Here is a 16,157-nt window from a genome sequence, read left to right as displayed (position 1 = left end):
AGGAACTCCGCCTCAAATTTAAAAGAATAGTTGACCATGCACTGGACGGGTATGGACTCAGTAGGGCAGTTCATAATGGGAGGGAATCTCGATGATATGCAAGTAAGAAAACAGAGAATGCTGCATCACAGGTGTAAAACAAGGCTTAGGCTGTAGATAGAGAGATGCTGAATGAAATGTGTTCGGCTGTCAAGAGAGCACTGCATGATGTCTTCAGTAACTACTGTAGCAGAATATTGTCAAGTGACATTTCACAAAATCCAAAGAAATTCTGGTTTTATGTAGAGACTGTTAGTGGCACCAAAGTTAGTGTCCAGTACCAAGTGAATGAGACAGGAACTGAAACTGAAGGCAGCAAAGCAAAAACTGAAATGCCTAACTCTGTTTTCAGATGTTCCTTTACAAGGAAAACCCAGGAGAATTACCCCACTTTAATCCCTTTACCACTGAAAGAATGATTGAAGTAAGTATTAGTGTTAGTGGTGTTGAGAAACAGCTGAAATTGTTGAAACTGAACAAAGCTCCAGGCTCCAATGGAATCCCTTTCAGATTATATACTGAATTTGTGGTTGAGTTAGCCCCTCTTCTAACTATAAACTATCATAGATCCCATGAACAAAAAGAAAAAAAAAAAAAAAAAAAAAAAAAAAAAAAAAATCCCCAATTCTCTGAAAAAGGCACATATCACATCTGTCTACAAGAAGGGTAGTAGAAGTGATCCACAAAACTATTGTCCATTATCCTTGTCATTGATTTGTTACAGAATCTTAAGAAATATTCTGAGTCGGGAACATATTTTGCAGCCTGGACTCATTTGACTCATTTAAATGTTTGAAATTTGGGATGCATGATATTAAAGAGTAAATAAAAACACATTTAAGTAATTGAAAAAATCCATTCATTATTGAATTGCATTAACATTTTTACTGCAGGTGAAACAGTTTTAAAGCAGACTTACCTGTTCTTTGCAATAGTGCTGGAACTTTAATCTTTATTTTAAATTGTCACATGCTAAGATAAATTCTGTCTTATATAACTTTTTTTCTCACATATCCACTAACCATTATGTAAAATTTCAGTATTACCCTACATTCACTAAAATAGTTCAGTAAGCATTGCAGTGACATTGAAATTATTTTTATAGCTACCAGCAAACTGGCAGCACGCAATGCAGCATGAAAAGAGGTGCAGCATTAGATGTAATGTGCCATACTGCTAGAAGCATGAGGCACTAGGTCTGATATCTGGCTCCTTGAGTCCATAACAACATAACATTCAACATGGGCATGTGTTGTAGTCGCCCTGACACCACAGGACCAACAGGTGAGCTTTTACTTTTTGTATCATATTTAAAAGTGTAGTTGTATGTGGAAGTATTATGTTAGTGTCTTACTTGTTCATTCCATTAGGAAGGCTATACTAAATTAAAAATCACGAAACAAATTATCACATAAATTTGGAAAAAAATATACTGTTAACCTTTGGTGAAACACCCCTTTATAGTATGTGCAGAATATGATGCCTACAATCAGGTTTTGTGCCAAAAAAGTGACACTTCTTTTAATCTTGTAAAAATAATTATTGATTCCACAGTCATTCTTTCAGATTGTAGCAGACTGTACAATGTAATGAAAGTTGTTGCAGGTTAATACTTTATGCTGGACAGGGAATTCGTTCTGAAAACAGTCCTTAGACTGTGACTAAGCTGTTCTATTTTATGTCCTTTCTTCCAAGTTTAACTTCAGCACAATGTATAGAAGAGTCTTAATGAGGTTGGATAGTAGCAGAAAGATATTGCAAAGTAAAAACTTTGAGTGGGTTAGGAAGACATTCTCAGTTATCAAGAAATGTATGGCACTCAATAATAATTTATTGGGAAGTTCAGTTATTGTTCAATTTTTTTTTTCAATGTTTGGTATGGAGATGGTAGATTAAAATAGAAATTATAATCACAGTATAAGAATGAAGTTAATCTGTCCACACCAGAATACAATAATGCAGAAATGGGGGCAGGTTATGCACAGTCAGGGCAATTAGTAATGAAATATATGTGAATTATCGGATCCTGTTATTGAAGATGATATTTGATAAAGTTGAAGATTTACAGGGTGTTTATAAATGAATATCGGGGTTTTAACGCTTTATAATATTTATTACATTAAACTTACAGTTATAAATGATATGTCAAATGAAAGAGCAACTCAAACAGTTTTACCAAGAACCTTATAAATGTTCAATGTGACCACCATTTGTCACACGGCACTCATCAAGTCTTTAGCCGAGTTCTTCCCAAACGTTGATAAGTGTGTCTTCAGTGATTGTAGCAAGAGCTGCTTCAGTCCGGTTTCTTAATTCAGGGAGGTCTGCTGGTGGCGGAGTCATGTACGCACAATCCTTCACGAAGCCCAAAAGGAAAAAATCGCATGGCATTAGGTCGGGTGAACATGGAGGCCATGCAAAGCAAGCCCTGTCATTGTCGTTTGGGAAGAACTCGGCTATAGACTTGATATATGCTGTGTGACAAATGGTGCTCACATTGGGTGTTTATAAGGTTTTTGGTAAAACTGTTTGAGTTGCTCTTTCATTTGACGTATCATTCATAACTGTAAGTTTAATATAACAAATATTATAAAGCGTTAAAACCTCGATATTCATTTATAAACACGCTGAATAAGAGCAAACTCCTTTACACATCCCAATGTGTAAACACCACTCAGAATTTCTATTGACACAGTGACCACAAAATTTTGCAGTACTGTTGAATGGGCATGGGTATACAATATGTAGTGGTAGAGTATGATCACTAACTATTGATATTCTACCTTGCAGAAAAATTCTAATTGCAAATATATTTTTTGTGGGTGCAGAGTTATTATCGTGGTCTCCAGATTGAAGACTGGTTGGATGCAGATCTCTATGCTACCCTACCTGTGCAAGCCATTCATCTCTGAATAACTACTGCAACCTTCATGCTTAGTTTTCCCTCAATAGTTTTTGGCGTCCCATAATTCCCTCCATTACCAAATTGGTGCAGGACACCTCAGGATGTGTCCTATCAACCGATCCCTTGTTTTAATCAAGTTGTGCCAAAATTTTTTCTCCTGAATTAGATCCAATACGTCCTCATTAGTTATTTGATCCACTTATTTCGTCTTCAACATTCTTCTATAGCAGCACATTTCAAAAGCTTCATGCACGTCTTGTCTGAATTGCTTATTGTCCACATTTCACTTCCATACCAGGTTGCACTCCAGGCTCAAATACGTTCAGTAAAGGCTTCCTATCAGTTAAATTTATATCAGATGTTAAGAAACTCCTCTTCTTCAGAACACTTTTCATGCTGTTCCCAGTCTCCATGTATACATCTTTACTTCGGCCATCATCAGTTAGTTAGCTACCCAAATAACTAAACTCGTGTATTACTTTTAGTGTCTCAGTTTCTAATCTAATTTCCTTAGCACTGCCTGATTTAATTTGACTGCATTCCATTACCATTGTTTTACTTTAGTTAATGTTCCTCTTGCAATACCATTTCAAGACACTATCCATTCAACTGCTCTCCCAAGTCTTTCTCCATCCCTGACAGAATTACAAAGTCTTCAACAAGTGCTAAGTTTTTATTTCTGCTCCCTGAACTTTAATTCCCTTCCTAGATTTCTCCTTGGTTTTCTTTACTGCTTGGTCAATATACAGATTGTGTAACATTGAGGATAGGCAACGATCCAGTCTCACTTCCTTCTCAACTACAATATCCCTTCCATACCTTTCAACTCTTACAACTGCAGTCTGGTTTCTGTAAAAGTTGTTTAACAGCCTTTTGCTCCTTGTATTTTATCCCTGCTGCTCTCAGAATTTTAAAGAGTCTATTCCACTCAACATTGTCAAGAGCTTTCTCTGTATCTGCAAATGCTATAAACGTAGGTTTTTCCCTTCTTCAACTTATCTTCTGAGGTAAGACATGTTCCTACACTTCTCTGGAACCCAAACTGACCTTCCACAAGGTCAGCTTCTGCTAGATTTTGAATTCATCTGTATGTTATATGTGTCAATATTTGCAGTCATGACTTATTAAACTGATGGTTTAGTAGTACTCTACTGTGTCGACACCTGTGTTCATTGGAATTGGAGTTGTTGTATTCTTCTTCAAGTCAGAGGTATTTCATCAGTGTCTCATATATTGTAACCCTGGTGCAATAGTTCTGTCATTGCTGGCCCTCCCAAGGATCATGATAAGTCGGAGGAAATGTTGCTTATCCTAGGGGCCTTGTTTCCACTGAGGTCTTTCAGTGCTCTGTCAAATTCTTCTTGCAGTATCACATCTCCGTCTTCACTTACTTCATTTTCTCTTTTTATATATTTTCCTCAAGTTTGGTTCTATTATAAGACCATCTTTATATTCCTTTCACCTTTTAGCATTTCCTTCTTCACATAGTACTGGCATGCCATGGTATTCATACATTTATGCTGCTTCTCTGCAACTTTAATGCTCAGTGTGTTGACTTAGTTCTGTTGGTTTTTATATTTCATGCAAAATTATTCACACTGATTTGAAGTGCACAAGGTATGTGGTATGATGCCAATTCATGACAGTAGTAGTGCCAGTAAGATGCTCAGTGGTAGTTTATGGAATGATGTGAAGTTTAAAATCGTTTGTATAGCTGTTAAAGTTACACCTGTCTCATTTCTTATTTCTGAATCCATACAATATTTTATTGAAATGAGCTTAAAATGATAAATGTGTGATGAATGGACTGGGAAGAACATACATTTGGAAACCAGTATTGAGAAATACAAATACCGTACTATGTATGGAAAATAAACAACTTAATTAAATGGTGTGCCAAGTAACTGAGAAAGTGAGTGAAATGGACTAAAATGGAAGATCTGTAACGCAATTACAATAGTGAAACTTGAGCTTATCCCAGCATATCAAATGTTCAGTTATCTTCTAGGAATGCAGCCAGGCGACGACCTCAACTACTGCCGATATTATGACAGGTGAACACCTCAGCATTTCATCTTGGGGATTGATAATGACAGGGTGTTTATCATTGAAATATTGACAGTTGTTGTTGAGATTACCTGGCTGCACTCCTGTAAGTTATTTCAACAGTTACAATAATATTTAGTAGTATCTTACATACCAGGTAACCAAGTGTTCAGTACCTCATTGATATCCTTGTCAATAACATGTTTGTAAATCTAGGGTTCATTTATGTGAAGTATATACATTTGTGTTTTGTCTCTTTGTGGCACCAATGTAACACTTGAAGTTTTTTGCAAGAGTTCACACAAGGTTAAGTAAGTCATGTAACAACTGAAAAAGAGTTTTGCACCATGTGCATATCTTTGAACATGTCTGCACTCAGTCGAGGCAAGCAGTAAATGAAATAGTAAGTCTTATGAATCTGAACAATAACTATATTGCAAAATAAAATCAAACAATAACCAAAAATAAAAGAAATATTTTCAAAAGTGCACATATTTGTACTTCTGTGTGTATCAAAATCCATTACTGGAAAACTTTCAGTGCTACATTGCTGTATTCAATGCATTGGAAGATGCTTAGGTTCCCCCTTGCATGCTGTCCACAAAGTGGTCGAGAAACTGCTACTCAAAACTGTCACACTCTTTGACCAATGGCCCACACAAGTTCGTCCAGTGTTTAAGGATGATTTCTGTGGTGACTCAGTGATATTTTCAGGATAGCTATTGTGGCTATTCTTGGTAAACAAAAACAGCAAAAGAAATGAAAAAGTTGATAATAAAATCTGTCCTCTGTCTTTTATAGTATTGCTACTGTGGCAGTCTACAGTACACTTTCAAGATTACAGAAGAATGTATGTAGAATTTTGTTAAAATATTTGGTTCACCTGTGAATGTAGTAGGCTTCTTTTGTGTATGACGTCACAGTGAAGTGACTCCCACTTATTCAGCATACACAGTTTTCAAAAATGGCACTACTGCAAAAACATTTCAATACTACAAAATTAATAAATAACTAACGTGCTTTACAATTCAGCTTAATGTTTAAACAGTTTTTTTTAAAATTATAACTGCTAATCATAGCTAACACTTGGTTTAAGAATCATGATAGAAGGTTGTATACATGGAAGAACCCTGGAGATACTAAAAGGTATCAGATAGATTATATAATGGTAAGACAGAGATTTAGGAACCAGGTTTTAAATTGTAAGACATTTCCAGGGGCAGATGTGGACTCTGACCACAATCTATTGGTTATGACCTGTAGATTAAAACTGAAGAAACTGCAAAAAGGTGGGAATTTAAGGAGATGGGACCTGGATAAACTGAAAGAACCAGAGGTTGTACAGAGTTTCAGGGAGAGCATAAGGGAACAATTGACAGGAATGGGGGAAAGAAATACAGTAGAAGAGGAATGGGTAGCTTTGAGGGATGAAGTAGTGAAGGCAGCAGAGGATCAAATAGGTAAAAAGACGAGGGCTAGTAGAAATCCTTGGGTAACAGAAGAAATATTGAATTTAATTGATGAAAGGAGAAAATATAAAAATGCAGTAAATGAAGCAGGCGAAAAGGAATACAAACGTCTCAAAAATGAGATCGACAGGAAGTGCAAAATGGCTAAGCAGGGATGGCTAGAGGACAAATGTAAGGATGTAGAGGCTTATCTCACTAGGGGTAAGATAGATACTGCCTACAGGAAAATTAAAGAGACCTTTGGAGATAAGAGAACCACTTGTATGAACATCAAGAGCTCAGATGGAAACCCAGTTCTAAGCAAAGAAGGGAAAGCAGAAAGGTGGAAGGAGTATATAGAGGGTCTATACAAGGGTGATGTACTTGAGGACAATATTATGGAAATGGAAGAGGAGGTAGATAAAGATGAAATGGGAGATACGATACTGCGTGAAGAGTTTGACAGAGCACTTAAAGACCTGAGTCGAAACAAGGCCCCCAGAGTAGACAACATTCCATTGGAACTACTGACGGCCTTGGGAGAGCCAGTCCTCACAAAACTCTACCATCTGGTGAGCAAGATGTATGAAACAGGTGAAATACCCTCAGACTTCAAGAAGAATATAATAATTCCAATCCCAAAGAAAGCAGGTGTTGACAGATGTGAAAATTACCGGACAATCAGTTTAATAAGCCACAGCTGCAAAATACTAACACGAATTCTTTACAGACGAATGAAAAAACTAGTAGAAGCCGGCCTCGGGGAAGATCAGTTTGGATTCCGTAGAAATACTGGAACACGTGAGGCAATACTGACCTTACGACTTATCTTAGAAGAAAGATTAAGGAAAGGCAAACCTACGTTTCTAGCATTTGTAGACTTAGAGAAAGCTTTTGACAATGTTGACTGGAATACTCTCTTTCAAATTCTAAAGGTGGCAGGGGTAAAATACAGAGAGCGAAAGGCTATTTACAATTTGTACAGAAACCAGATGGCAGTTATAAGAGTCGAGGGGCATGAAAGGGAAGCAGTGGTTGGGAAAGGAGTGAGACAGGGTTGTAGCCTCTCCCTGATGTCATTCAATCTGTATATTGAGCAAGCAGTAAAGGAAACAAAAGAAAAGTTCGGAGTAGGTATTAAAATCCATGGAGAAGAAATAAAAACTTTGAGGTTTGCCGATGACATTGTAATTCTGTCAGAGACAGCAAAGGACTTGGAAGAGCAGTTGAACGGAATGAATGGTGTATTGAAGGGAGGATATAAGATGAACATCAACAAAAGCAAAACGAGGATAATGGAATGTAGTCAAATTAAGTCGGGTGATGTTGAGGGTATTAGATTAGGAAATGAGACACTTAAAGTAGTAAAGGAGTTTTGCTATTTGAGGAGCAAAATAACTGATGATGGTCGAAGTAGAGAGGATATAAAATGTAGACTGGCAATGGCAAGGAAAGCGTTTCTGAAGAAGAGAAATTTGTTAACATCGAGTATAGATTTAAATGTCAGGAAGTCATTTCTGAAAGTATTTGTATGGAGTGTAGCCATGTATGGAAGTGAAACATGGACGGTAAATAGTTTGGACAAGAAGAGAATAGAAGCTTTCGAAATGTGGTGCTACAGAAGAATGCTGAAGATTAGATGGGTAGATCACATAACTAATGAGGAAGTATTGAATAGGATTGGGGAGAAGAGGAGTTTGTGGCACAACTTGACCATAAGAAGGGATCGGTTGGTGGGACATGTTCTGAGGTGTCAAGGGATCACCAATTTAGTATTGGAGGGCATCGTGGAGGGTAAAAATCGTAGGGGGAGACCAAGAGATGAATACACTAAGCAGATTCAAAAGGATGTAGGTTGCAGTAGGTACTGGGAGATGAAGAGGCTTGCACAGGATAGAGTAGCATGGAGAGCTGCATCAAACCAGTCTCAGGACTGAAGACCACAACAACAACAATGCAAAAAAATATGTATTCTTGTCAGTGATTGAAATTAAACATGAACATAGGTGTGTGTGTGTGTGTGTGTGTGTGTATTATATTGTCTGCATGTTTTTATATCCAGAGTAACATACCTAACTATATATTTATTTTGAAAGTTTACCATCCAGGATACAAGATACCAGATGGATCAGATAACGGGACGCAAGGAAGTAATGGTGATCCTAGATATACACCTGACCCAAACAGGCCAGGTGGACAAGTCAAAAGGCCAGGAGCTGACATCATTCGCACACCAACTGCACCATGTACGTTTATTCATCATTGTTGTTTAAGAAACTAGACAATATTATTTAACATTTCTGTTGGCTAGTCAGGCTATGTGAAGACCATAACAGCTGTAGTCTACCAACTTCCCTAAAGGCAAACAAGGAAAACAGACATGTCATACTTGAAACATATTTTCTGTAATAGACTGTAAGAAAATAAACCTTAATTTTCACTAAAAAATTGAATATTAACCCACTGTAGTATTTGAAGGAAATCAATACTAGCTAATGTATAGTTAGATTACTTGACTCCTTGAAAAACATGCGGTGCTTACTGTGAAAAGAAGTAGCGGCAGCTATTTGAAAGATAAATACAATTACATAATGCAGCAGCAAACAAAAGCCAGTATGAAAACATCTTAGATTGTGGTATGAGAACTCATAAATCTGAAACCAGTTTCTGTTGCAACACTGACAGTCGATTTCGATGTGTGGAATAGCTCACGTGCTTTCAATGCACTTAAATTTGGTTATAAAGATACTTTAAATTAAATATCACTTGCAGCAAGTCTCATTCATAGGATTCCATTCATACAGATAGAGATGCATTTTTGTCTGCACTGTAGAAATGAACACAAATAAAAAAGTATAAGTTTTGTGGTGAATCTTTTGCTTGAGGTGTTATGCATTCATGTGTCTACACTGAATAGGGTAATGATGTGGTTTTGTGTACATTATACTCCTAGGATGCGGAAGCCGTTGAATTATTGTCTGCGACACTGTTCAACTGCAGCAGTTGATACTTTTTGTCAGCTAAGTCATAACATGAATAGTGACCAGTCCGATACACAAAGAATCTCCTTTCTCTTGTTGACAGAACTGCAGCAAGACAAAAGTTGACATTTAATTGCTGTTCAGCAAAGTTTTATGAGCACTTACTAAATTGCATGTTAAAAATTCTACAATATGCTACCAACACATGTGAAAAGAAACATGCTGTGACATTTTTACCAGAAATTTTATTTAAAACCTATGATGCTGCTTAGTGAAAATGTTTAAATCACAATTAATGTTCAGCAGTACAATATTCCCATGATATATCTTTTAAATTTGTTTCATTGCATTTTCACACAAAATTATGTATGTGCAGAAAATTATATTAAGATTAGTTCCTACAGTTATATACACATTACATTGATAAAAGTTACTTTCCAACCAGAGGAAACTTATCTCAAGCAATGCTTCCCTTCCAGTTTTTTCATAAGTATTTTCACAGCTCTTTCATGAAGAGATTTTTCAGTATTATTTGTGCACTCCTTAAAGACACTTTGAGCTGTAACAGATGGAGAGAGTTGAATCAATATAAATTGAAGTTACTCATCCAACACTTTAAGAGTTTTCCCCTCATTACAAACCTAGCATCACTTCATTAGAAGACAGCACTGTATTTAGCATGCCATCTGCCTTTATGTCTGAAAGCAGATGCAGCATACAGAGTTCATGACATGTGAAACACAACTCAGTGCCGTTAAGACAACACAGAATGGTGACAACAGTGCCAGTGTCCACTGCACTGCATGCTGGGTTAAGCTTGGTAGCAATCTGAAAAGTTAATATTAGTACAGTTTGTATACTGTCTGAGTTTTGTTGATTGTGCTGCTCCCATGGAGCACTGTGCTGCCTGGCTATTTGGAATGAGCAGTTATGAGCAGAACCTATATTTTTCCATAAATATTTCAGACTGAGAAATGAAGCCATTGCCATTAGTTCAACATATACTTTTCAGTCACAGTTTTTTTGGCTCCTGAGGCAAATACTGCTTGAACAGACCTTAATTCTTGTTATTGAATCACTGTAGTCTGTCTCATTCTTGATTGAAGTAAATATCTCTGTCAGATGTTTCAGCTCTGGGCAAACTTTCTACCGTTTGTTGAATCACTGCTCTCCCGGTTTTGGGTTGTTTACAATTGTAATTTTTAAAAACATTATTCACACCACTTCATTCGCTGACTGATAGTTGATTGATATCCCATGCTTTTTTTTTGTGCAAATTTGTTTGAAATGCAATATGTTCTGTATAAGCTACACAATAAAAAGGCACCAAATAATGGCAATTCATTGGAAATACTTGATATACTAAATTTGAAAATCCCACTGGGATTTCTGCATTGTTAAAAGTCAAACAATGGAAACTCCAGGTAGGAATATCAACAACGTAGGAAAAGATAGGTTGCTACTTACCATAAAGATGCATCAAGTTGCAGACAGACATGATTAAAAAACACTCGCTTGTAGCTTTTGGCCACACACACACACACACACACACACACACACACACACACACACACACACACACCTCTTGCACAAATGACCACCAACTCAAGTATATCGGGCCGGAATAGCATTCTGCCTGGATCAAGATGCTGGAGTTGGCGGTCGTGTGTGCATGAAGTGTGCTTACTTTCGTGTGTGTGTGTGTGTGTGTGTGTGTGTGTGTGTGTGTGGCCAAAAGCTACAAGCGAGTGTCTTTTAATCATGTCTGTCTGCAACTTGATGCATCTTTATGGTAAGTAGCAATCTATCTTTTCCTACATTGTTGATATTCCTACCTGGAGTTTCCATTGTTTGACTTTTAACAATGCAGAAATCCAAGTGGGATTTTCAAATTTAGTATATCAAGTATTTCCAATGAATTGCCATTATTTGGTGCCTTTTTCTTGTGTAGCTTATACAGAACATATTGCGTGTGTGCGTGTCCCCAAAAGCTTACTTAGTTTTTTCGTTGTGCCCTTGTACAAATCAACATCTCCACAATATGGTTGATAGCAACTATCCTTTTCATAATATTGTCATTATTCCATCCTAGATTTTCCACTGTTTTATTCCACTTGTATTCCTGCAACAGGTGATCAAACCCAAGTAATTAATTTCTCTTATTTTTGTATTATTTCATTTCTGTATATTATTTTTACTTATACCATTTCTCTTCATTATGAAAGTCCACAAGTTTCAGATTGCTGATCCCAGATTACTTGGCAACTTGTCCAATGGCTGATGGAGCATGTTACTTGTCATGTCTTCAATTCACAGTTTCCGTGATGCCATGGTTGATGTAGGGAAATGATGTACACCCATATGTACTTGTGGTTACATCCACATGTTTACAAAGAAATTTTATGGATCATTTCGTGATGCCTTCAGCTGCCATTCCCTTTATTTCATGTACGATTGTTCAATTTTGGCCTTAGGCCATTTTCAAGTATCTAAAATGGAAGCATTATACATTGGATACATTAGTGATTTTGGTTTAGGAAGAAGTCATATCTATAGATATACTAGGTGCATTATAACTTACTTTATGGGTAATTTTTTGGTAGTAAATTATGCCATGTAGGTCGTTGCTTCTAAGACTCCATGTTATGCTAATAAAATAAAATTATAGAGGTTTTACGGTATTTTAGGAGCACTTTTCTTTCAAGCTGTTGTTGTGTGGAAGTAACAACATACATGGCTTAATTTACTACTAAAAAATCATCCATAAAGTAAGTTTTACTGCACCTAGTATATCTACAGATGTGACTTGTTCCGAAATGAAAATCACAAGTGTCACTAATGTATCTAATGGATAATGCTTTTGTTTTAGATACTTGTAAATGGCGTATGGCCGAAACTGTACAATCGTACATGAAATAAAGAGAATGGCAGCTGAAGGCATCATGAAATTGTTCAAAAAATTCATCACAGGTACAGACCTTATTGCATTGAAAATTAAAGAAATTTTACTCCTAACAACAATGATCAACCATGTACCCATGACTTGAAAGATGATCTCACTTATCTTCAAGAAAATGTTCAGTTTTTCAAACCATGTAAAAATAAGTGAGGAATAATTCAGGGACAGTACAGCACTGAAAAAAACTAGAGCCATAATCATTGAGACTACTTAGGAAATGTAGCTTCTCTAAGCCATAGATCCAGAACTTAGTCATACTTGGTACACCTGTTGTAAAGAATATTGTCATTATGCCATCCTGGATTTTCTTTTGTCATAATTATTCATCATAGCACTTACTCCACTAAACAATAAAAACATGTCACCTTGGAAGCTTTCTGTGGTAGGCAATGAAAACAGTCTTTTTTTTTTTTATAAAATAGCTTTCAGGTACAGTTGCGAATGAATGACATCCTTACCACTTAAGTTCTGTGGAAATATGAAGGGAAAGGAAGGGGGAAAAAAAGGAAGTGTTAATTACCAAGAGTTACAATTACAGCAGTTGTCAGGTATGAGAAAGCAGAAAGAGAAAGAAGAGGATTGAATTGCTGAAGGGGCCGCATGAATAATTTTCACAGTTAAAGCTCACTCCCATAGACAATCTCACAGATATTAGCTATTGAAGAGAAGATTGTCTATGGTTAGATAAACAGAGAACCAAAAATAAATATTGATTGACCCTTGCTGTGTGACTGCAAAATAATGAATTCTCTTGCAGATTGAAGCACTCGCTTTTGCGCTCCCAAAGCCTACAATGCTCGTACTCCAAGTGTACAAATTCCAGATTGCTGTGGGATGAGTTATGTGGGATTTCAGTGCATCTTTGTTTAGACTCTGCTGTTCTGCCGTAATGGAGACAGGTGAGCAGTCCAAAAACATATGCAGTGTGGGATAGGTCAGCTCAAATGAGAGAAAGGGAAAACCTTCCATCTTTGCTGCCCTTCAGTACAGTGATAGAATTGTGGATGCATAAAAAAAAAAAAATGCACATTAACGTTGTTGCCAGAGTAAGGAAGGAGTAGCATTAATCAGAAGAGACTGATGTCAGGTCATATCAGTGAGATACTCCATAAAAGAAGAGACACACGGAAAATGCTTCACTAATGTATTCATTGATATATGTATAATTTCAAATGAAGACTGCAATGGCTATTGGTTATGTCAATTTGGCAGTTGTGTAGGTTAGGGAAGATATACTATTTTAGAGGTCAGTCATCCTCACTGATTCAAAATTGGTGACTTTAATAAAAGTATGGAAGATTTTATTCACCACAGGCAAGATACGTTTTTCACCCTCATACTCGTCAGTTCAATCTTGGAGATTTCCAGCCATGTGTATGTAGGCATTATCATCTTGAAAGATGTAATCTTTAGAAAAGTGCAGTTGTCAGATACAAGAAGGCAGAAAGTGAAAGAAGAGGAATAAATTGCCAGAGGAGTCTTTTGAATAATTTTCACAGTTAAAGCTCACACCCATAGACAATGTTACAGAGTTTTAGTTATTGTTTCCTTAGACCTTGCCAGCTACCATTTACCAACATTAATATGTGATGATACAAAGTTATGTCTGTTGTGATAATGACTTGAATGAGGTTTATATGTGATTTGGTCACTAACACTTCCTTGCCAATGAGGGTGAATACCAAGTTTACTTCCATCACTTTATACATCTCTTTTATTATTGAAATGTTTCAGCATTTCTTGATGGTAGCTGAAATTTACAATCAGCTATGATTTCATTCTTTTTTTTTTTTTTTTTTTTTTTTTTTTGACAAAATGACTTTCTCAAAGCCAACTGTCATGGATTCCGAAAACATCGATCATGCTAAACCCAATTCGCGCTTTTCTCACATGACATACTGAAAGCTTGGGGTCAAGGCAGCCAAGTAGATGTAGTATTTCTTGATTTCTGAAAAGTATTTGACTCGGTAACACACCTGTGCTTATTGTTAAAAGTATGAGCATATGGAGTATCAATTGAAATTTGTGACTGGATTGAGAATTTTCTGGCAGGGAGGATGCAGCATGTTATCTTGGATGGAGGGTCATTGTCAGATGTAGCAGTAATTTCGGGTGTGCCCCAGGGAAGTGTGTTGGGACCCTTGCTGTTCATGTTGTGTGTTAATGACCATGCGGACAGTGTTAATAGTAACTTCAGACTTTTTGCAGATGATGGAGTAATGTATAATTGAGTAATGTCTGAAAGATGCTGATTAAATATTCAGTCACATTTGATAAGATTTCAAAGTGGTGCAAAGATTGGCAGCTTGCCTTAAATGTACAGAAATGTAAAATATTGCACTTCAAAAAGTGAAAAAAAAAACAACATAGTATCCTATGACTATAATGTTAATGAGTCACTGTTGGAACTGGCCATCTCATACAAATTCCTGGGTGTAACACACATGAAATGGAAAGATCATATAGGCTCAGTCGTGGGTAAAGCAGGTGGTAGACTTTGGTTTATTGGTAGAATATTGGACAAGTGAAATCAGACTACAATGGAGATAACATACAAATCACTTGTGTGACCGGTTCTAGAATATGGCTCAAGTGTGTGGGATGTGTACCACATAGGACTAACAATGGGTATTGAACATATACAGAGGAGAGCTGCATGACTGGTCACAGGTTTATTTGATTCATGGGGGAGTGTCACAAAATACTGAAGAAACTGAACTAGAAGGCTCTTGAAGATAGATGTAAACCATCCCAGGTCTATTAACAAAGCTTCAAGAACCAGCTTTAAATGATAATTCTAGGCATATAGTACGTATCGCTCACATGGGGATAGTGAGGATAAGATTACAATAATTACTGCCTGCACAGAGGCATTTAAACAATAGTTCTCCCTGCACTGTATACATGAATGGAATGGGAAGGAACCCTAATACCTGGTACAATGGAACATACCCTCTGCCATGCACCTCACGGTGGTTTGCAGAATATAGATTTAGATGTAGATGTTGGCTGGCGCTCCTTTCTGTTTTGTAGTCATTCATCTACATCTACATGGATTCTCTGCAAACCACACTTAAGTGCCTGGCAGAGGGTTCATCGAACCACCTTCACAATAATTCTCTATTATACCAATCTCGAAGAGCACACAGAAAAAATGAACACCTTTATCTTTCCGTGTGAGCTCTGATGTCACTTATTTTATGATGATGATCATTTCTCCCTATGTAGATTGGCATCAACAAAATATTTTCGAATTCGTGGGAGTAAGTTGGTGAATGAAATTTCATGAGAAGATTCTGCCTCAGTGGAAAAAGCCTTTGTTTTAATTATGTCCACCCCAAATCCTGTATCATGTCAGTGACACTGTCTCCCCTGTTTCATGATAATACAAAATATGCTGTCCTTCTTTGAAATTTCTTGATGTACTCTGCTAATCCTATCTGGTAGTAGATCCGTTATATTTTCTAAATGTCCTGCCAATAAAACACAGTCTGTGGTTTGCCTTCCCCACAACATTTTCTGTCTGTTCTTTCCAGATTAATTTGTCCGTAATTCTAATTCCTAGGTATTTAGTTGAATTTACGACCTTTAGATTTGATCGATTTATCGTGTAACCGAAGTTTAACAGATTCCTTTTAGCACTCATGTGGATGATGTCACAGTTTTCATTGTTTATGGTCTATTGCCAATTTTTGCACACACAGATATCTTTTGTAAATTATTTTGCAATATATTTTTGATCTTCTCATGACTTTAGTAGACAATAAACGACAGCATCA

The 16,157-nt window shown here is 36.7% G+C and overlaps 1 protein-coding gene across 6 annotated transcripts in view; it reads left to right on the top strand.

Annotated features, from left to right (window-relative positions):
* LOC126253483 (tyrosine-protein kinase Src64B) overlaps positions 1–16,157 on the top strand; it is a 300,293-nt gene that overhangs the window by 161,585 nt on the left and 122,551 nt on the right. For 5 of the 6 annotated variants that reach the window (XM_049954851.1, XM_049954853.1, XM_049954850.1 and 2 more), the window contains exons 2-3: positions 1,145–1,323; positions 8,535–8,684. In XM_049954851.1, the coding sequence (XP_049810808.1) occupies positions 1,281–1,323; positions 8,535–8,684 (193 nt within the window). In that variant the 5' untranslated portion in view covers positions 1,145–1,280. The remainder of the gene's footprint in view (positions 1–1,144; positions 1,324–8,534; positions 8,685–16,157) is intronic. The other variant, XM_049954854.1, reaches the window with a different exon arrangement.

This window comes from Schistocerca nitens, chromosome 4 (assembly GCF_023898315.1).
Source record: "Schistocerca nitens isolate TAMUIC-IGC-003100 chromosome 4, iqSchNite1.1, whole genome shotgun sequence".
Taxonomy (NCBI): domain Eukaryota; kingdom Metazoa; phylum Arthropoda; class Insecta; order Orthoptera; family Acrididae; genus Schistocerca; species Schistocerca nitens.
Note: the sequence above shows the minus strand (reverse complement) of the source record. Positions and strands in the feature narration are given on the sequence as shown.